The sequence below is a fragment of the Phocoena sinus genome, chromosome 15 (genome assembly GCF_008692025.1).
Source record: "Phocoena sinus isolate mPhoSin1 chromosome 15, mPhoSin1.pri, whole genome shotgun sequence".
In the NCBI taxonomy this organism is placed as follows: Eukaryota; Metazoa; Chordata; class Mammalia; order Artiodactyla; family Phocoenidae; genus Phocoena; species Phocoena sinus.
In genome coordinates, this window is record NC_045777.1 from 62,653,179 (window position 1) to 62,676,056 (window position 22,878).

The 22,878-nt window shown below is 40.5% G+C and overlaps 1 protein-coding gene across 2 annotated transcripts; it reads right to left on the bottom strand.

Moving 5' to 3' along the window:
• Positions 1 to 380: 380 nt before the first annotated feature.
• CEP20 (centrosomal protein 20) lies at positions 381 to 16,479 on the bottom strand. Of its 2 annotated transcripts, none has more exons than XM_032606631.1 (5): positions 16,414 to 16,479; positions 12,576 to 12,773; positions 10,630 to 10,714; positions 6,950 to 7,086; positions 381 to 2,288 (listed from the first exon to the last, which is right to left on the bottom strand). In XM_032606631.1, the coding sequence occupies exons 1-5, from the start codon at positions 16,439 to 16,441 to the stop codon at positions 2,212 to 2,214; spliced, it is 525 nt and encodes a 174-aa protein (XP_032462522.1). In that variant the 5' UTR covers positions 16,442 to 16,479; the 3' UTR covers positions 381 to 2,211. The 2 variants fall into 2 exon arrangements, with proteins under 2 accessions (XP_032462522.1, XP_032462523.1); XM_032606632.1 differs by lacking the exon at positions 381 to 2,288 and adding an exon at positions 5,742 to 6,098 and having other exon boundaries at positions 16,414 to 16,472.
• Positions 16,480 to 22,878: the final 6,399 nt, after the last annotated feature.

Consider the following 22,878-nt stretch of genomic DNA (forward strand, 5'->3'; position numbering starts at 1 on the left):
TTAGGACTCAGAGCTTCCACTGCCAGGGCCCGGGTTCAATCCCTGGTCAGGGAACTAAGATCCCACAAGGCACGTGGCATGGCCAAAAAAAAAACTACTACTAAATGCACTTTTTCAAGCCATATGTGGCCCCACAGATTATGATACTGTCCCCTCAGAGAATAACACCACCAGCCCCTACCACTTCCACCCTATTAAGAATAATTGTCCCGGGGTGATATGGCTGATGCCAAGTACCCTCAACCTTACTATGCACCCTCCAACAACTAGGTTCCTAGAGATCCCGAATGAAGGCCTAGGGAGCCATCGCCAAGCCTTCTTCTGGTTCCAGTGGACACCTCTTGATGACGGACAGTCAGAGGAAAGCCCTTTGCACAAAGGTGAGTTGCTTAAATTTTTTTTTGTTTTTTATTAAATGATACACTGAAAGTATAAAAGTTGCCTAGGTACAAACCAGTTATAGAATAATGCATACAAATGTGCTATAGACTACATGTGACAATTCTGTTTAGCTTCTATTTTGATGATTTTATATCAGTATCCAAAATGACAAACTCCAGCATTTTTTCTTAACCCAGTCCTGCATGATTGCAATTCCTGAGGTAAACAGTGTCCACTACCAACAACCCTGCATGTAAACTAAATCCTCTGAGAATAATTCAGATATTTATACTCCCCATACAATAGAATTCATAACTGTAATCAGGTACTATAGATTTCATTTAAAAAATGGAAATGAGCCCTTATCATACTTCTACATCTGTATATGTAATTTTAGCCCACCAATAGGGCCTCTCAAAATCCTTTGACTTGTAAAGTATGGTTTAAGGCAATTTTTAAAATAATTTTCTGCATTCAGATAAAAGTTCTTGGTTAATCTGTAAGGACTGAACCCTGACTAGCACCAAAAATAAAATCAAGTTTCAATAATTTCCAAAAGCAGCACAGAATCTATACCCTGAAAAGAAGGCCAATTCTGTCAACTACAGCCCTTATCACCTTCCCTGTGGAAAATGTTTAAGCTAAATGTCGTCAGTGTACAGGCGCCCATGCAGTTTTGTTCTGAATACACCTTATGATTTGTGCCAATCAGGTGTCTACTATAATAGTTTGTTGTTTTCAGTGAAATCAGTCTGAAGACTCCACATTATAAAAATGTCAATGAATACCAAAGTAGCATTTTAGAGATGGCACTATAAGAGCTCTTACTATTTTTCTACCCCAAGAATAAAAATCGACATTTAATAAGACACTCAGAGCCCATACAAGTAAGGGTTGGCCCTTTCATAGCTCATCTTATAATTGCACAACTTAAGGCCACATGGAGGTTAAACAATGCCATCTTTTAAAAGGTACTTTCTGGTATTTCTCATAAAGCCTGTCTCTTCATGTTTATTCCATTCTTCACGTAATAAACTCTTTGTTTTACTTACAGCAGAATTAAAAGAATTATTCCCCCCCACACACCTTTTAATTAAATCTTCTAGGAGAAACCAAACTGTCTAAGGAAAGAAAAAGTACGTCGTTACCAAGTTTCAACGTTCAAATTTAGGTAGTAATTCAGATACTTAAACCTAATTATAAATGGTTACCTGAAAAAGAGCTAGCTCCATCCCCAAAAACAATCAAACTTTATAGGAATTATAGTTTTTTCTGGTTTTGGTGTTCTTAAAAATTTTTTTTTTTTAAAACATGAATGACTTTTCCTATAAATCCACATAATTCCAGCCTGAAGGAAATTTCATTAATGTGCCATGGTAAAGAACAGAGCAGAGAATTCCCTGGCAGTCCAGTGGTCAGGACTCAGTGCTTTCACTGTGGGGGGCCTGGGCTCAGTCTCTGTTTGGGGCACTAAGATCCTGGAAGCCATGTGGTGCAGCCAAACAAAGAACAGAGCGTATGGCTATAAAGACCTGACTTTTTTTTAGAAGAATTTATAGGGAACTAAAAAACCCTTTCATTTCTCAAAACTTTAGGGGCCTTTAAAATCTTCCTAAAAACAACACATTTTCTTTCAAGTCAAATCTGGTAAGCTAGATGACAGAGTTAGCTTTTATTCACAAATGCAGTAAAACACAAGGGGCTAAAGGTTTTGCAGAAACTCACATTTCCACAAAGTACAAATATTAGTGATGAGTTCTGGTAACATTAGGAGGATAAATAAGTTATTTAATGCATACAAGTTTATAAAAAATGCCCCACATGGAAATGTCATCTCTTCATTGCGGGAGAAGCGTGCAGGTTTTCAGTGTTGGCGCTCCTCCCCTGCTCCTTCTGTAGGTGGTCCTCTGCAATGAACAGAAGCAAAGGTCAGTACTCATCCCAAGTAAAAATGGGCAGCAGGCAGACTTATCTACATACATTATAGGATGTTATATATTTAATATTGTGTGAGTTCTTTAGATGGCTTAGGACAATAAAAGGGCTTTTTTTTAAAACCCTATTGAAGAAATCAGAAATGTTTAGTACTAGGGACTCACTCTAATTTTTCACAAGTGTTTCCTGACTTTTTTTTTTTAAGTGAATAGAGTACACCCTGGAGTAAACCCATGGATAAGTACTTACAAACTTACACTGTATGTAAGGAATGGAATTCACAAGAAAGGACTGTGTATTCAATTAGTATTTTGAGGGATGCCAAAGCTCAACTAAAAAGAAAAACAACAAAAACAAAAAACTTTTCTTCAAATAGAAATCCTCCCAGCAGCACCCTCTTGCGGCAAGAAGAAAATTAGCATGGTTTACAACTTCCTACCAAAATCAGAAAACCCCCCGAGAAATTGTAGAAAATGTTCTTCAGCCAAAAACAAGCAAGTTCCATGCAGGTTCAGAGGAGCCCAGAGCCCCTGTGACCACACACTGTGCTCCAGAATAGTAAAGAAAGGGCCCTAGTTATGTCTGCTCCATTTCTTTTGTCCTGGGGGAGAGGGGAGCTGGCAGAAGTATTCTCGATTAAAAGAACCTAAAGAGACTTAACATCCAATGCGACAAAAATGCAACACACAGGGACTTCCCTGGTGGTCCAGTGGTTAAGAATCCACCTTCCAATGCTGGGGACATGGGTTTGATCCCTGGTCGGGGAACTAAGATCCCACATGCCGTGGGGCAACTAAGCCTGCGTGCCACAACTAGAGAGCCCACGCACCACAATGAAGACCCAGCGCAGCCAAAAAAAAAAAAAAAAAAATGTGATGCACAAACTAAATTCCTAAGAAAACATGAACCCCCCAACCCTAACCCCCAATTCCCCAAACACTCTTTACAAGTAAAAAAGCAAAACCAATGACCATTTTGATAACAGGAGACAAAAAAATACAAATTTAGACAAGTTGTTAGAAATATGCAATTGTAGCACCAAAAATGCACACTAGATTTGCTAATTCTGAGGACAAGTTGCTGTACACACAGTCTTGCTAGTCCAGAGCAGCCCCTCATCCTCAGAGGCAGTGCAGAGTGCTAACACTACCACAGGTCTGGAAAATTCATCCCCCTCAGTGTTAGGCAACTTTGCTGGAAGAACAAGATCAACAATATCCTTAGGGCAAAACCATTTTAGGTTTTCTATAAAAGTGTTATAAAAGAGTTAAGTATGTCACTCATGTACTTCATAGATGTGCAATAATGTTGAGCTGATAATGATTTTCTCTATTATAAAATATCTGGGCTTTTATTTATAGCAAAAACTACCTTGCTTTCAATATTACAAGCACTAATAGCAGCAGCATTAATGAACTGGCTACCATTTCAAAGGTGAGTGTGCCTGTTATATAAACCCTCTTCATTTTTTTTTGTACTCTGAAAGCTTTAATAAAAGAAGTGCTTTCATGATGGCAGGCTTTGGACTTATCTTCAAATAAAAGAGAATTTAATTTTAGTGTTTTATATTTCAGCTGGATGACTCTGTGTAGATAGAAGGTATATAATCTGAAGAATAATTATTTTAATACCTTTATAACTTCTCGATGTTGTCAAAAAAAACTTATGTATCTTTCACACAATAAGTTGGAGTTGAGAAAGTAAATGGAATGCCTAAATGTGTTACTGAAACATAATGCAATTTGGGGCTAACAATTCTTCACAATTCATTGCACGAGGTTCCTGTTGTGTCAGTAACATCTCTGATGATCAAGAATAATAATTTGCAATCACTGTTCTCCTATTAGTGCACTCATTCTCCTTTCTGAGTCTTCCACAGAATAGGTACCCAAAGCTTTGTTGACTTGAACTCGAATCTTTGATGTCTCTGGCACTTTATACAGACAGGAGCCAAGGTAACCCAAGGACTCTTGCATCCTCTCTAGCACACCCTGCCCCCACCCACCCAACTGGAATTAAAAATACCAACGTCATGGGTTTGCTGTGTTAACATGTGTTAATGTGTACAATATCCACTGGTGACAATTAAAGAGAAACTGGCATTATCATATATTCTTGGCAAGCATGTAAAGTGGTAAAGCCTTTTTGGAGGGGAATTAAACAGTATCTACTACATTTTTTAATATGCATATATTTTGAACCAGCAATTCTACTTCTAGGCATCCACATAAGAAAAATACTAATGCTACCCTGCAATACTGTAAAAGCAAAAAATTTAAAACATACAAAAGTAGGACTTCCCTGGTGGTGCTGTGGTTAACAATCCACCTGCCAGCGCAGGGTACACGGGTTCAATCCCTGGTCCGGGAAGATCCCACATGCCACGGAGCAACTAATACTGTGCTCCACAATCACTGAAGCCCGAGAGCTCTAGGGCCCATGTGCTGCAACTACTGAGACCATGTGCTGCAACTACTGAAGCCCACACGCCTATAGCCCGTGCTCTGCAACGAGAAACCACCACAGTGAGAAGCCCGCACACCACAACTAAGAGTAGCCCCCGCTCACCACAACTAGAGAAAGCCCACATGCATCAACGAAGACCCAATGCAGCCAAAAAAAAAAAAACATACAAAAGTAGATCAGTAAAGAGTGATTAGCAATAGTACTATGGAATACTACAGAAAGAACGAGGTAGAAGCAGATCTACATAAATTGATAACACAAGTGAAAAAAGCAAACTGTAGGATAATATGTACAGGAACAGTGCATATAAATTTAAATACGTAGAAATGACTCCTGAAGGACACCCACCAAGCTGCTAACAGCACTACCTTCTGTGGAGGGGAGGGAAATCAAGGCATTAGGGAGAGACAAGGAGGGAGGAGGTTAGAGGGAATTTCACTGATTACTACTGATGTTTAGACATTTACTCTTGTACCGTGTGTTTTGTTTTGTTTTTTAAGTTCTTGCCAAATAGCAGGCAATAATGACAGCTTCTTACCAATACTTGAAAAAGGAACTAAGAAAACTTCTCCATATTCTTTAAGTGGAAAGTGTACAGGAATGGCAATCAAGGTGTTGACTCTGCTAAAAATGATCAGCTACCGGGTTTTAGATGAGTCAATGAACCCCTTAGCCTTGGTTTTCTCAACTAAAATAAGAAGACGGGAATGATTTCTTTTCCAATGTTCCATGGACTTAGAATTCTAAGATATATAGAAGAATAACTCCTAGTAAAGTCAGAACTAACCTTCAAGAGATCACCCTGATTCACAAATATTTTGTTTTCAGATATTAAGAGACAGAGTAAGTATTTAACATGATCAATATATATTTTTTAAATATTCGCAATTATCTCAAAAGGCCATTAAATACTCCTTTCTTTTCTTAAAAATTTATTTATTTTTTATTTATTTGTTTTTGGCTGTGTTGGGTCCTCATTGCTGTTCACGGGCTTTCTCTAGTTGCGGCGAGCAGGGGCTGCTTTTCATTGAGGTGCACAGGCTTCTCACTGCGGTGGCTTCTCTTGTTGCAGAGCACGGGCTCTAGGCATGCAGGCTTCAGTAGTTGTGACATGTGGGCTCAGTATTTGTGGCTCGCAAGCTCTACAGTGCAGGCTCAGTAGTTGTGGTGCACGGGCTTAAATGCTCTGCGGCATGTGGGATCTTCCCGGACCAGGGCTCAAACCCGTGTCCCCTGCACTGGCAGGTGGATTCTTAACCACTGCGCCACCAGGGAAGCCCAACATGATCAATATTGCTCATGGCAGTTCAGGAAAACTGCAAAAGACAATTTGCACTTTAGATGTTTCTTAAAAGTTTATTTCAACAGTCAAGATTTATATTTGTTCTGGGAATTCCCTGGCAGTCCAGTGGTTAGGACTCCACGCTTTCACTGCCAAGGGTGCAGGTTCAAAAAAAAAAAGATTTATATTTGTTCTGATAATCAGCTGCCTGGGCCCCACCTATGATGATCCTTAAAAAGAGAGATCAACTCTCAACCACAGTTGGAAACACTGAGCTATAAACCATTCAATTTAGATTATCAAACTGAGGTCCTACTGCTGATGTAATCAAAACAACTGAAACCTCACTGGAAGAGTGAGCATTCTTAAAAGAAATATGAGCTGTTCTCCTAAGAATTTATTTATAGATAACTACAACACTACCACAAAGAGTATTCCCCCCACCCCCTCAAAAAAAAGGAATCCTGAAAATGCAAAGGACAACACATAAACCTCTGACTGCTCTATCTATATTCAGCAATCTTGCCTTTTTTCAGTCTTAGAGGGAAAAAAATTGATAATGTGATAAAAAGCTCCTTCTTCAGTACGCTAAGGATCTAAGCTACTCCAAAGAGTACAAATCTATGTGAAAATCAAGTTTTTCAACACTTCTTTATAGAAATTATATCTAAGAATTTTGTCTAGTCATCTCCCCACCCCTCACAAGATTCTCCTTCTGAAAAGCATTGGTTTTTTGAGGATAAATAACACGGGCTAACTATATTGGATCTAAATGGAATTAAACTTTGACTCAAAATCTTAGGAAAAACTGTTCCAAAGATAAAAACAGATAGGAAGAAAACATACTTGCTGATAGCTAAATGATAAGTCTCAGAAAACTCATACCCAGTTGCTTTCTTCCATTAGGCTGTCTGCCAAGATTTGGGTTTGGAGGCTGAAGTGAAGACCCTTTCAGAAACGTATTTTGGATGTCATCCTTAGTTCCATGCAAGAAATGAGCTAAAATTCCATATAAAAGAGGTCTATAGCAGGAAGAAAATCAAAATCAATTCAATTTGAATAAATAGGAAAAGCTTAAAAATATCTACTCTTTAAAAGGTAGCCTCTGGCACGAAAATAGCCAATTAATTCACCAGACTTAAAAGAAAAAAGATGCATGGTTATTATCCAAATTGAAAACTTGTTCATGCCTTTTCAAATTTAAGTGTACCATTTAACTCTAAAGACAATTTTAAAATCCAGAGAAAACACATTAACAAATTAAACCTCACCTAAGCTGAAATACAATTTCAATCAATGCACAGGAATCAGCTTTTTTTTTTAAACTCCGAAGTCCAGTATAAGATTTCCCACTACCTAACATGGTCTGATACAAAACAACTATTCAATATATACTTATTGGATTAATAAATCCTTGCCTGGGTTCAAATCCTGGCCCTGCCACTTGACCTCAGCAAGATTCTTAACGTCCCCAGCCTCATAAATGTTTCTTCCTCTATAAATGAGGATAAGCATAGTCTCTACCTCATAGGGCAGTTATGGACAAAATGAATTAATAAATGTCAAGTGCTTAGAACCATACCTGGCACATATTAAATGGTATATAAATGCAAGCTATACAGGAGTCAGGTAAGAACTAGTATTTTAAAAGCTACTTTACAGTTTACAAAACACTCTTCTCTCTCTTCATTTTATCTTTACCTTGTGATATCATAATCATCATCTCCAATTTATAAATGAGAAAACCACAGCTCACTGAGGATTTGCTAGAGATTGCTTAGATAGTCAACAAACTTTACACTTGAACCCCAAGTCCCATATTCTTTTCCTTACAGCATGCCTGGAGATTTACATTAGTGCCCTTGCACCAATGGAGGCTGCTCTGATGAAAATAAAGAGTGGTCTTCCCTTGTTTCCAATATCACAGTTGAAAATATCAATTTAATGGATTGTCTTTTTGAGATAATCTATCTACTTATTAGCAGGTGTGATGGTTCAAAGTATGACATCCTTTCCCTTCAAAAGGTGGAGTCTAACTGCTCTCCTCTTGAGTGTGAGCTGGACTCACTTCTCAGGAACTGAGTAAGGCATTAAGTGACAGCACTTGCAACTTCACAGTCTAGGTCGTAAACGGCATTGTGGCCTCCTCCTTGCCTTCTCTCTTGGTCACTCTCTCTGGGGTAAGTCAGTTGCCATGTCATGAGGACACTCAAGCTGTCCCGTGGAAAGGTTCATGTAGTGAAGAACTGAGGCCTCCGACAAGCAGCCATGTGAATGTGCCACATGGAAACGGATCCTCCAGCTCCAGCCAAGCCTTCAGATGACTGTATCCCTGGTCAACATCTTAACTGCAATCTCATGAGTGAGACCAGCCACAGAAGCCACGCCCAGATTCCTCTCCACTGATAATAAATGTCTGTTGTTTTAAACCACCAACTTCTGGGGTAATCTGTTATACAGCAATAAATAACCAACTACACACAAAAGCAATTTTTCCATACCACAAAGAAACCAAGAGTGAGTTTCTCTATTTAATAAGATGCCTCAGCTCTTATAAAAGCTTCATACAGGGATATAAAATAGGTCTCTTTGTCTACTTTAAACCATTGTTTCCCAAAGTGTTAACTGGTCAAAGAAGATTTTTAAATTTAAAAAATTCTGCTTTCCAAATTTACAATAAAATTTACTTAAGATTTAAAATTTTTAAGACATATTAGAAAATATAAAACTACCACATTTAACCTGCAGCTTCATGAATATTGTTTCTTTTTTCAAAAATCCTACTTAATGTTTTTAAAGTACAGCTTCACAATGCCTTATTTGCAATTCTGAAAAACAAAAACTCTGAAAACTAATTTTCTTCATAAATTTGGCACAAACTCATTTGGTGGCATGGCTTGACCTAGCATAAGGTTATTATACACTTTATCCTACTTTTTGTGAAAATTCTTAAGTTTCACTGAAAAATATTAATGTGACTATTAATGCTACTTCAGACTTCCACTGGAGCCTACACCATATATGGACCACATTACTTTTTAAAATCTGAACCCTTTTCAATGGAAATGTTTTAAAGCAACACTTGCTTTCAGAAAGCAAACTACTGGCAGCGTGACATGAGTTAGAAAAGAAAGTGACTGGAGAGAAACGGGACAGACGCCTCCTGAACTGCACGGCACAGGTCGTGAGGACACACAGGCGCTACTGCACAGGCCAAATTGATGAGACTCGCAAAATGACTGGTGGAGAAGGAGCCAGAAGTGCAAGTGAGCTCTCAGGTGAAGACCTGAATGGCTGTATGAGGAAGCTACGAGGGGGGCTTGAAGAGATGAAAATAATGGACTTGATTTTTGGACACACAGAGTTTGAGATGCCAGCAGAAATGTGGGCCTGTAATTCATGAGCTCTGTAAGAATTAAAGCAGAGTCACCAGCGTGGAGACATCACTAAAGACTCAAGACTACATAGAAAAGTGGGCAGGGGGACGAGAGGAAAAGAAAGTTAAGGACAAAACTTGGGGAAGAGTGCCCACAATTTAAAGGAACCCTAAAGGAGCCAATGAAGAAACTGTGATGACCATTAGGGAGACAGAAAAACCAAGACAGTAAAGGGTCATAAAAGACAAATGACAAGAAGTGTTTTAAGGAAGAGTTGTCAATATTACAAAACACTGCAGAAACTCAAGTAAAGCTGAGCTTCTCAAATTGGAAATAGATATATACCCACTCTTAGTGCTAGGGGCCTGGTACAAAGTACAGGTAGCATGTGATCCCAGAACACTAATTTTACACAAAGATTTGAGGGAGAGTTCAATTTAATTGGCATGTCATTTAAAACATTTTAATGGTAAAAATAATTATATCATGAAGTAGAACGAAAAAAATTCAATAAACTTTTAGAAAGAGAAAACATGAGACTTCAAAGAAATTTCTTACTAGGGGAAAGGTGCTTTGATCTATGTTCCCAGGCCTCCTAGGTACAATTTTTTCTGCCTTTCAGGGATCCTCTAGAAAAAGTTTAAGAAACACTAAAGTAGGAAAAAAACTAAAAAACTACTAGAAAGTGGTCACTCTTTTTCAAGAGCATAGTTTCAGTACAAACAGTGAGGGGAGAATTTAAAATGCAGAGATGGCAAAAGAGGGGGTAATAACAAAATGAAAACAGGGGGTTGATCTTCACTAAGTTCAGTGATAAAAAGGAGTTAAGAGGTTTTTTTGGAGAGGGGAGATTTGAGTACATTCCCAAGTTGAAGTGAAGGAAGCAGTGAGGAGGAAGAGTTAAATGTGAGGAAGAAAACAATTGATAGAGCAAAGCCTCAGGTAAAAAACGAAAGGATGGATCAAGAAGCCAAGAGACGTGACCCTTAGGATGAAGCAGGGGTGCTCAGTCCTCTGAAACCACAGGCATTTAGCACGTACTCACAGCTGCACACCGTAGACGTGTGCTAGATACACGCTGGCCCCAAGTAAATACCTCCTGAATTAAAATGAAATAAAACCACTGCTAGGCAATTATGACTCCAATAAACAATATCTGAAAACTTATTTTTTTAAAAAACTTCTTACATTGTATTATCCTTTGATTCTTCAAATGCATTTAGTTCACGGATGAGAAACTGTCTGTCCAATGGAACTATGGGTTGACCAGATTCTGGGGGGAAAATCATAAAACACATAAAGGTAAGCATACACTTACCACACACAACCCAGCAATCCCACTCTTAGCTCTTTACCCAAGAGACATGAAAACAACGTTCGGCCAAACCTTGTAAATGAATGTTTTATAGCAGCTTGACTCATAATTGCCAAAAACTAGAAACAACCCAAATGTCTATCAACTGATAATAGATAAATCAATACAACCATACAATGGAATGCTATTCGGAGGGAAAAAACAACAGCATCGTCTCAAATGTGTTATGCTGAGTGAAAGGAAAAAGATTCAAAATGCTACATCCTGCATGGTTTCACTTATATGACGTTCTGGAAAAGGCAAATGATAGGTACAGAAAACAAGAGATCAGAGGTTGCTAGGGGTTTGAGGGTAGGAGAAGAGGTTGTCTACAAAGGGACACAGGGAATTTTCTGAGGTGATGGAAACGCTCTATATCGTGATTGTGATTGTGGTGGTAGTTACACAACTGTATGAATTTGGTAAAATCCATAGAACTGTAGACTAAAAATGGTAAAGAATCTTATATGTTAATTTTACCTCATTTTTTGTTTTAAAAAGCCAAGACACTGTAGAAACTTGACTATGTCATTATGTTCCATTCTAGGTAAGCACAAGTCCAAGACATCTAATTGATGATATTTTCATATTCTTCTTTTCTGATTATTAATGTATTATATAGCCATCTATAACAAACTGAAGAAAGTGAAGATACTGATACTGAAGATCCTTAAACCAATAAAAATCATCAGTCTTTATTCAGTTAAGGTATTAACATTCAGTTAACATTAAATAAAAGATGTAGAATATTAACAAAAGATCTATCGAATGGAAAGTTCCAGTATCACAAATAAGGAATCCATTGTCTCTTCCAAAATCCACTTCATGATCTCTTTTCTTTGATGAGGCATATCTCCAAGGCACCAAACAGTCTTAAAGCACAGATTACACCTTGAACAAGGGAATCAAGTTATGTACATGCAAGGTGTTTTTGATCATCCTCCCAACCTCATCTCCCCCAGCCCAGAGGCAATGCTGATCCTGACTATTGTGCATATTCTTCCAGTTCTTTTGCTTTCTTAAGGAATAAAATTTAACAGATAAAGTAAATTTCTTTTTAACTGTTGACTCCCTCCCCCCAATACCATTTCTCTCCCTCTGATCACTAGAATGAGTTTGGAGTTTGCCTTCCTAATCCTTTTCTTTTTTTTTTTTCTTTTTTTTAATTGAAGTATAGTTGACCTCTTCTTTCTTTTTTTATTTAAGTATAGTTGGTTCACAATATTATATTATATTAGTTTCAGGTGTACAACACAGTGATTTGAAATTTCTATAGATTATCTAATCCTTTTTAGATATCATGCTTTCACATACATTTGTATACAGTGCCTGATCAATACATGGTAGCAATATTGAGGCTTTATCTCCAATGTTTTATATTTTTTAATAAAGAATATATATTAAATCTGTGTGTGTGTATTTTTAAAGCATATACATAGAAAAAAGACTGACAGCACATAGGGTAAAATGTAAAGAATTGTTTATTCTCAATACCAGTAAACAAGTATTTATTGTCAGTGCCAGGAATTATGGATGATTTTTCAAAGTATGCACCTAGTTTAAGTGTTTATTGAGTTATTTTCCCCTATAATACAATAAACCTCACGAGCACTTGTTCAAGCTATGGAAAGAGCCCCATGGGAGTTTTATGTTCCAGTCATGTCCCAGATGATACTGTTTGGTAATGGAATTAGATTTCTAGGCTAAATACTTTCTGAGAATTGGGAGAAGGGAAGAGGCAGATTTCATATCAGGTAACTAACAATAAATAACCTCTTACCTGCTATGAGGACAGACGCTGTATACTTATATTTGTTGAATTCCAAATACTCCCGAATTAATTCATTAATTAGAAGGTTTTCATGAGACAATGATGGTCGAGGTTCACTTTCATCATCAAGAGCATTGAAAACTTCAGCTCGAATCCTTGCTTTTAAATGCCCTAATACTCCTCTTTTTTCCAAGGTGTCCTTTAAAACTGTTAAATATAAAATATTAATGCTTCAGTTACAGCAGAAATTTTGTCATTCTTAGCCAAGCTCTGAAGAAAAATGCTTAAAAAGTAAATGGCATAACATGCACTTTCAACCTATACTCTATGACAAACTGAACAATCATCTCATTAGCTACCACAAGCCACATTTGTAATAAAAAATAAAGTTCCTGAGTTGCGATGATTTACTATTTTAATATATTTAAGCAAATGCAAATTTATCCTTCCAACATCATCACTGTCAGAGGCTATAGACTGATACACATTCTTTAGTGAAGAAGAAAAGGGGGAGAGAAATATACTTAGCTTACTGGGACCTGAACTTACCTCCCAGTGTCTCGTATCTTTTCAAGAATGGTTGTCACTGCAGACAGGTTCTCTATGTCACTAAAACCCTCTGGTCCAGAAAGTAGATGATTAAAGATAACAAGTACACTCCGAAAAGGAAGGACTATGTCGTGCCCTTTGTATAAAAACTGATACCCAGAACCCTTGGGAAACGGCCCATTCTGAACATAAAGGTGGGCTTTTGTTCTGGGGGGTTTGTTTTTTAAAGGCAATTATGAGTTAATTCCTTAAAATAGTAAGATTCTGAAATTGTAAGCCTACTTAGAAATCTAACATGTAACTTTATCAATGTCATCTCAAGGAATCAGGGATATATATGCTGAATGTAATCTAACTTCTTGATAAGCAAGGGTCATTATTACAAATATCAGTAGTTATGATAATGAGATTTAGCTATAAATACTAATATGAATAGGGCTGAATTGGCATCATCCCTTGCAGTGGTCTGGAACCTTTTTTTTTTTTCTCACGTTGTCCTTAATAGCTAAATAACAACTCCAGAGAATTAACACATTTCCCCCATAGTGCCTAGAATAGAGAGCTGCCTAGAGGCATTATAATACTGTGCTGTATACTATTGGCGTAATAAATATAGTTTAATACTGTATTATGCTATAGATAAGTACACCCCAATAATGACAATTCAGAAAGGGAGCCCAGAGACTTCCCTGGTGGCGCAGTGGTTAAGAATCCGCCTGCCAACACACAGGACACGGGTTCGAGCCCTGGTCCAGGAAGATCCCACAGGCCACGGCGCAACTAAGCCCGTGTGCCACAACTACTGAGCCTGCACTCTAGAGCCCGCAAGCCACAAGTACTGAAGCCCACGCGCCTAGAGCCCATGCTCTGCAACAAGAGAAGCCACCGCGATGAGAAGTCCCCGCACCGCAACGAAGAGTAGCCCCCCTTCGCAGCAACTAGAGAAAGCCCGCGTGCAGCAACGAAGACCCAATGCAGCCAAAAATAAAATAAAATAAAAGGAGCCCAGGGAGCGTATCCAAGTAGGCATGGACATGAAATTTTTTTAAGCTTTGATAAACAACAAAAACCTGAGTCAGGTTTTTTTTTTTTCTGAGTCAGGTTTTGTTGATTAAAGAGATACAATCTAGACTAGACTAGACTTTAACCTTTCTTGGCCCTTATATTTAGATTCATCCCCTCAACCTTTTTTGCAGGTGTGTTAAGAGTAGTTATCGGGCTTCCCTGGTGGCGCAGTGGTTACGAATCCGCCTGCCGATGCAGGGGACACGGGTTTGAGCCCTGGCCCGGGAAGATCCCACATGCCACGGAGCAGCTAAACTCATGTGCTTAGTTGAGTAGTTGAGTAGTAGTTGAGTAGTTAGTAGGCTCAACTACTGAGCCTGTGCTCTAGAGCCTGCGAGCCGCAACTACTGAAGCCGCACACCTAGAGCCCGCGCTCCACAGCAAGAGAAGCCACTGCAACGGGAAGCCCACGCACCGCAACGAAGAGTAGCCCCCGCTCACCACAACTAGAGAAAGCCCGCATGCAGCAACGAAGACCCAACACGGCCAAAAATAAAAATAAAATAAATAAATTTAAAAAAAAAAAAAAAAAAAAAAAAAAAGAGTAGTTATCACCCAGTCAGACTGTGTAACAGGCCCATAAAAGGCAGGTACAGCTTTATTATGTTGGGATCATAACCGAACCCGTTCTCCAATTCCATCTTTAGAAATTAGACGGAGAGATTTTTTCCCCCCAATTACTCTGTATTTGCACACAGCACAGCCTCAAACTCAGCAAAGAAATGAGAATTAATGAAGCTGGAGTTAGGAAACCCAGCATGTCTCATCGCTACCTCAGCGGTAGGTCACTAACTCCTGCCTCACTTGTCTTCTCCAACATGAGTTCTATGTCTCAGAGGTAGAACCAAGTCAGGTGGAAAAATGTGAGGGGAAAGTGCTTTAAAAAGGTGAAAGCCCATATAAGATAATTGATTGGCAAGCATCTTCAATGGGTTTCTCTTGAACACTAAGTATATTCAGAGCTGACGAATGCAGGAAAAGCATAAAGAGCTCCCTACATCTGTGTAGGACATCCCTTGTCTAGAGAGTTCTAGGGTTCCATATCATCCTGATCTGCCCTCTATTATCATGTTTATTAAAACACTGTACCATGACAATTTCTTCGGAAAGAGCTTCTTAACCTGGTTTATATTCCAAAGTATCTTTAAATCCTCAGAAGTTGCATGCAATAGTACAGGTGATATGTGTTTCCTGGGGAGAGAGTTCACCAATTCATGTCAAGTCTGTCCTTGTGGATAGAGGTATGCCTTTTTAATGACTGTTCATCAGCCCTGGGGCGCAAATATACATTTAGATCAATAATTCCTGAATCATATTCTCAAATCATACTCTCCCCACCAAATCTCTAAGAATCACTGATTTAGAGCCTAAATTGCCTGAAAGATGGAACTGGTTTTACTAGGCAGGCAGCAGTATCACTCAGTAACTGAGACCTGCAGGCCTGGTGCAGCATCTCTAGGTTCTCACTCTGCCTCTTTATAGCTAAATCACTTTAGTTGATCTATTTCACCTCTCAGCGCCTCAATTTCCTAATCTATGAAATGGGCATAAGGTTCATACACAGAATAAATTAGATAACACAGGGGCTGGGCTGTGCCTGACACATAAGGCTCGATGACTAATAACTATAATTACTATTACTTGTTTGGACATTTGCGTCAAAACTAACGGTGTACAAATGTTCTCAGCTTAAGGCCTCGAACCTTTGGGGAACTTTTCCTAAAAACACAGGAGAATGGCCAAGCCAGACACCTTTCTACCTGCACTTTTTCCCAATGGAAAATCGCGACCCACCTCGCAGGTGGTTGTAAGGACGTAACGAAATAAGCAAGCAAATGGTTTAGGATTGTGCTGAACACCAACAACGGTGGTTTAGACATTGTAATCATCAGCCCGGAGGAAAAGGCCCGGCCCACGGCCTCGCCCCCGTCGAGGTCCAGAAGGATGCGACAGAGCCCCAAGGTGCAGAACTATAGACCTCTCAGGTACCTGGGGATCCTGGGACTCCTCCTCCAGCTCAAAGCCGGTTTAAACATTGTCCCTATGCAACCACATCCCCTCAGGGCCCCCGCGCCGCGGCCGCCACACCCTCTGGACGCTCCGCAGGCCCTGACGCCACAGAACGACCCCCGAAAAGGCTGACTAGTGTTCCGCGCCCCCTCATTTCGTCCCATCCTTTTCACAGGCTGAAGGCCGACAAAGTTCAGCCGGCAAGCTTCCCATTCGCACTCACCCGCCTTCAGCTCGGCAACAGTGGCCATTTTTCAACGGCCCACACGGGCGCGCCTAGGCCGTGCGCACGCGCAGCTCCGCCCCGCCCCGCGGCGTGGCCTGTAGCCAACAGGCTCGCCGCTCTTGCCGCGCCTAGTCCCGCCCCTCTTCGTTTACGCTCTCCGTGGTTGGATGGGGTGACGGTCCAGAGAGACCCCACCAATCAGCGAGTGCACTAGGCGGGCCCTGCTGAGGGAGGAGGGAGGGTAAGCCCGGGCTGAGGCAGGTTGGAACCTTACCAGGAGTCTTGCTGGCACCATAGGGCTTAACTTTAGCCTTCATAATTTGCCCACTGCTCACCTCAGCAGCCTCAAGTACTAATTGTTAATAGTTACCAGGTATTAAATTTGAGAATGCATCAGAATCACCTGGAGAACTTGTTAAAACAGATTTCTGGGCCCCACCCCTGGAGTTTCTGATTCAGTAAATCTGGGGTAAGGTCCGAGAATTACATTCTAGTAAGTTACTAAATGATGCTGATGCTGCTGATCTTGGGGATAACACCTTGAGAACCGGTGTATTAAGGGCTTACTATGAATGAGCCTGACACTCTTATAAGTGCTTTACATGCGTTGACATTGATTTCTCTATTACTACCACGTTTCACGAAGGAGGAAACTGAGTGTTTGAAGACTGCAGAGGCGTAACCAAGATCACCAGCAAATGGTGGAGGTGAGATTTGAATCCAGGCCTCTTGCTCTTCAAAGCCTGTTTTCTCCACTGGCGCTTAATACTGGGCAGTGCACATAAGGAATCCAAGAGCTATTTGTGAAGATGATTGATGAACGAATAAGCTCTGGCATCCCAAGGAAATGAAGAAAAAGGAACAAGGGAATAATGTACCCAAAACTGAGTGTGAGGTTCTATGATTCCAGTTGTATTTCCAGAAGGGTCAACATTTTTTACCTAGAACACTGCCTTTTAAACTACTAGTCTTAACCCAATAGTAGATTTTGAAATCTATTAGCATATCCCAATGAACATATTTTCAATGAAATGGAATGGAACAAATAGAAAACATAGAAGTATTGTTTTTGAAACTTTTGTTTCAGGTCTATATGTGTGTTCTGGTTCCTGGTGTATTTCTTAAAGTGGATGGCAGTGAAAAAAAGCTTCACAGCCATTGTAACCTAGAGGAACCCATTCCTATTCCAAACTCAATTCATTTTGACCTCGTGGGACACAGATCTGTTCTGTAACCTTAAAACGGTGCTATCCTGTTGCGCTTCCCTATTCTGTAAAGCCCACAGTGCCTGAAATCCTAGCCAGCATCTGAAGAGATTTATAAGGATTAACTAAATTCCGTAGGCAGAATGTATGAGCTCTTTGGAAAAAGCGTTTGTGAATATACTGATGAGGAACTCAGAGAGAGAGAGGCAAATAATAATGATTAATAGTGGTAATCATACAATAACTATTAACCTCCATTGCCACTCTGTGCGTGGCAGGCCCTGCTCTTAAAACTCTACTTTAAGTCCTCACCAACAGCCCTATGAGATGGATACGCATAGAGCAGTCGTCTAAAGTGAAATCTCATTTAAAATTGTAGTGATATTGGGTAATACACTGTGTTGGTGATGATGTGGTGAAACAGGTATTATTAAGATGTTATGGAAACACCAGCACGAACTTTTTGGCCAACACAATGCCATACCTAGCTGGTAGGCAAGGAGACTGGCCCCACCTTCTCAGAAGGCTGTTTGGCATACCTAAACAACCTTTCACATCCTTGGCCCATCAATTCTAGTTCTAAGACTATATCTTACAGTTATACTCAAACCCGATTATAAAGGATATGTGTATAAGAATATTCATTGTAGCACTGTTTGCGGTAGACAAAATTCTATATATACCTATGGGAATGGCTGAAATAAAAACAACTGACAATGACAATACCAAATGCGGGTGAATTGGCATATATTGCTGGTAGAAAGACAAAGTGGTACAGTCACTTTGGAAATCAGTTTGGCAAGTACTTATTAAGTCAAACATGCACTTACCATACAGCCCAGTAATCCCACTCCTAGATGTCTACCCAAGAGAAATAAAAACTTATGTCCACACAAAAACTAGTAGGCAATGATAGCAGATTTATTCGTGATTGCCCCAACTGGAAATGACCCAATGTTTTCCAGCTGGTGAATGGATATAAACTAGCTGTGGTATATCTGTACCATGGAATATAACTCAGAAATAAAGAGGAACCAAACACTCATACACACAACAATATGGATGAATCTCAAATGCATTGTGCCTAGTGAAAGCAACAAGGCTCAAAGGCTGCATCCTGTATGATTCCATTTATATGACATTTTGGAGAAGGGAAAGTCCTTTTGGGCAGGGTACAGAGAGCAGATCAGTGGCTGCCAGGGGCTGGGGATGAATGAAGGGGATGACTATGTATAAAGATGCACTAGGGAGACTTTTGGAGTGATGAAATTGTTCTGCATCGTGGTTGTGACTACATGATTGTATATGTTTATCAAAATTCATAGAGCTGTACACTACCGCATGTATACCTCAATCATCTTGACTTTTAAAAAATAACTGGAAATAACAATATCATCAGTAGGGGGATTGGTTAAGTAAATTAAGGTTAATGAAATACTATGCAGTCATTCCAAAGAAGAGGGAGCTCTAAACATATATATGTAATTATCAGAAAGATGCATAGATAGAAATTTTTAAAAGTACGGTACAGGAGACTGTGTGTAGTATGTCACCGATGGTCTAAAAAAAGGGAAAATACTATTTGTTTACCTATGAAACCATTCTCCATATAATTAAAAAACTCATCCTTCTCTGTGATGACCTAGATGGGGGGGAGAGGAGGAGGGAGGTCCAGGAGGGAGGGGATATAGGTATGCATATAGCTGATTCACTCCATCGTGCAGCAGAAACTAACACAACATTGTAAGGCAATTTTACTCCAATAAAAAAAATTAATACATAAAAATAAAGAGAGGGAAGCTTGGGGCAAAAAAAAAAACCCAAAAACCCAACTCATCCTGAAACTGTGCCTCATAGGATTAACAGAAACTGGTCACTAATAGAAATTCTTGAGGTTGTCTAACAGCTTGCTTAAAAACCCCTCTGCTTGTAGCCCACCTTCACTAGGCAAGCTTGCCTTAATTATTTTGTTCAAATTGCATAGGCAGCAAGCTTCATGAAGCCTAAACAATAAGATGTTTGCCTGAGTTGTTTTCCAGGAACTTGGAGTCAGCTGTGTCTTATTCAAGCTCAATCAGGCTAAGACTGGTTGGGACCACCAACCCTAAAGCTGGGCCTGTGCGGGTGTCTGATGAATAACCTTTTGATGTCAGAGGGCCAAAAATGCCACCCTCGGATCGTGCTAAGTGCCTCCATTTTTGAACATACATCCCATGAAAAAGCGTGTAACTCAGATATGTCTGTGTAGAACAGTGATTACCTCACATTTTCCCTACCTCCAATCACCTTTCCCCATATCTAAGACCAACCTTCTTTTTTTTAATTAACTAATTAATGTATTTATTTTTGGCTGCGTTGGGTCTCCGTCGCTGCACGCGAGCTTTCTCTAGTTGCAGCGAGCGGAGGCTACTCTTCATTGCAGTGTGCGGGTTTCTCATCGTGGTGGCTTCTCTTGTTGCAGAAGCACGGGCTCTAGGTGCGCAGGCTTCAGTAGTTGTGGTGCGTGGGCTCAGCAGTTGTGGCGCACGGGCTTAGTTGCTTCGCGGCATGCGGGATCTTCCCCGACCAGGGTTCCAACCCATGTCCCCTGTACTGGCAGGCAGATTCTTAACCAGTGCGCCACCAGGGAAGCCCCATCCTTCTTCTTTATCCCATAAATATCTCAAGCCCCTCGTCTGCAGAGAAGTGGATCTGTTCTCCTGTCTCTTCACTTGACTACCTTGTAAATAAACCCTTTTTTTGCTGCAAACCTTGGCACCTCAGCATTTTGGCTTGCGGCACATCAGGCAAACAAACCTGGTTCAGCAATAGCTATACATAGCACACATCTGAAAAGATATACAAGGAAGTACAAACAAAAATTGCCCCTGGGGAAGACTCGATAGCTAGGGGTCAATGGTCAGAGAGAGACATTCTTTAATCCATAGAGTAATTTTGATTAAAATTTTTAATTATGTGTTTACATTACTGTGCACAACCAGCTGTGTGCAGGTGAAACTTGATAGCCCTCCTTTTGACCACATTAAGGGTCTTGACATGCTCAATTCTTGAAGTGTGTGGGGGGGTAAGTAACACCTCCCTTGACCAATGGGAGCCAGTGAATACTCCATGTCTCAGGTGGACATTTATGAGACATATTCTACATAGTTCCCTAGAAGGTCTCCAGTGGGATTAAGCCCTAGTTGCCCAGAGCAGAACTCACCACTGCACTGATTTCACCTTCTTCCCAAGTTCACTGTCACAGTTCCCCCACTCCAGTTTCTCAGAATTCTTCCCTGCAAAAAACTATTTCCACAATAACTCCTTGTCTCAGATTTTGCTTTTTGGGTGAAACCAAGCTAGGACAATTGAAGGAAATGCAGAGTTCTTGAACGATTCTTCATCGTCGCAATGAGGAGTTTCAGCTTCTTGACACAGGATCGTTGCAACTGACCACCTCAAGTGCAATAAATGGCAGCTCATGAACTTCATGGAATCTGAATTCACGAGCTCTTATGATGACAAAATGGGAATTTTATTGTTGCAGCTCACTTTTTTGTATGCTATCATTATGTGATATTGTACGCTGATGCAAATATTCAGTTGGCCAAAAGTTCCTTCAGAGAAGCCGAACAAACTTTTTGGCCAACCCAATATATGTAACTGATGTGTACAGAGAGCATTCCAAACGAGGGAAGGAAGGGTACATAAAGGAAGGACCTGAAATGTCTTCTCGAACCACAGAGACTTGCTTTGGGGTTTTAATAATCTGGTTTCCGGGGTTGGCTGCCTCTTTCTGTAAATAAAGTCCAATTAGGACACAGCCATCGCCACTTTCTAATGTAGGGTCTGTGGCTGCTTTCATGCTACAAGAGTTGAGTAGTTGTAAGAGACCACTTGTAATGGGGTCCACAAGCATAAAATACTCAATCTGATCCTTTAATAAAAAGTTTGCCAACTCCTGACTTCTTGTTCTATGATTTTTCTAGGCAAAGAGTATATTATTAACAAATGGACCATTATTATTTTCAGAGCAATATCCATTAATAATAGAGCAACCAACATTTATAAGCCCTTACTGTGTGCATGTTATTTCACATCATCTTAACAATACTGGGACTTCCCTGATGGCTCAGTGGTTAAGAATCCTCCTGCTAATGCAGGGGACATGGGTTCTATCCCTGGTCTGGGAAGATCCCACATGCCTCAGAGCAATTAAGCCTGTGAGCCACAACTACTGAAACCGCACGCCCTAGGGCCCACGTGCCGCAACTATTGAGCCCACGTGCTGCAACTACTGAAGCCTGAGCCCCTAGAGCCCGTGCTCCGCAGCAAGAGAAGACACCACAATGAGAAGCCCGTGCACCGCAGCAAAAAGTAGCCCCCGCTCGCCGCAACTAGAGAAAGCCCTCACATGGCAGTGAAGACCCAATGCAGCCAAAAACAAAAACAAAAACAAAACAGAAAAACTGGGAGGCAGGTATATCATCCCCTTTCATAAAGAAACTGGGGTTTAGAGAGTTTATGTAACTTTCAGGTAAATGGCAGAGTCAGGACGACCTCAAGTCCACTGACCCCTGCTCAGCTATTTTCAGTTATCCCGAACCAGAGGCACTTCTTCCCTGACCCTCCCATTGCCCCCCCCCATCTCTTATCACTGGACCTTTGCATATGCCCTTCCCTCAGCCTGAAAACTTCTTCCTGCTCTCTCCTCTCCCTCCTAGTTGATTTCCACTCATTCTTCAGATCTCAATTTATATCTCATTTCTTACTAAATGCTATCTGGCTAGAATAGGTTTCTCTTCTCATCTATTTTGGGAGCTGGGAAGGGCTGAGAAAAGGGAGGAATATAGAGATAGGAGAAGGCTTCCAAATAGAGATGTACCTAACCTGGTTCCCCAACCAAGGCTCAAGGTCATGCCCCTTCTTGAGGACAGACCACTTCCAGTGCCTGGTCCATGCTGGAGTATAAAAGTCCAGACTTCGCACCACAGCTTGGGACAATTCCGTGGGGACCCCTCAACTTCAGAGCTTCCTGTGGTAGGTTGAGGCCTTTCTGGGACCCAGCTTCCTCCTCCCCTCTCCTGATCCCCCTCCCTAGGTGTTGAAACCAAGAGTCCTCCCTAATAATAATCTCACTTCCTAATAACCTCACTCTCCGAGTCAGCTTCTCTGGGAACCTGCCACTCAATCCCAGAGACCAGGGATAGCTCCAATTGCCCTTGGTCCCCTACCTTCCCCCCCCCCCCCCCCCCCCCCCCCCCCCCGGTTCTCTGAT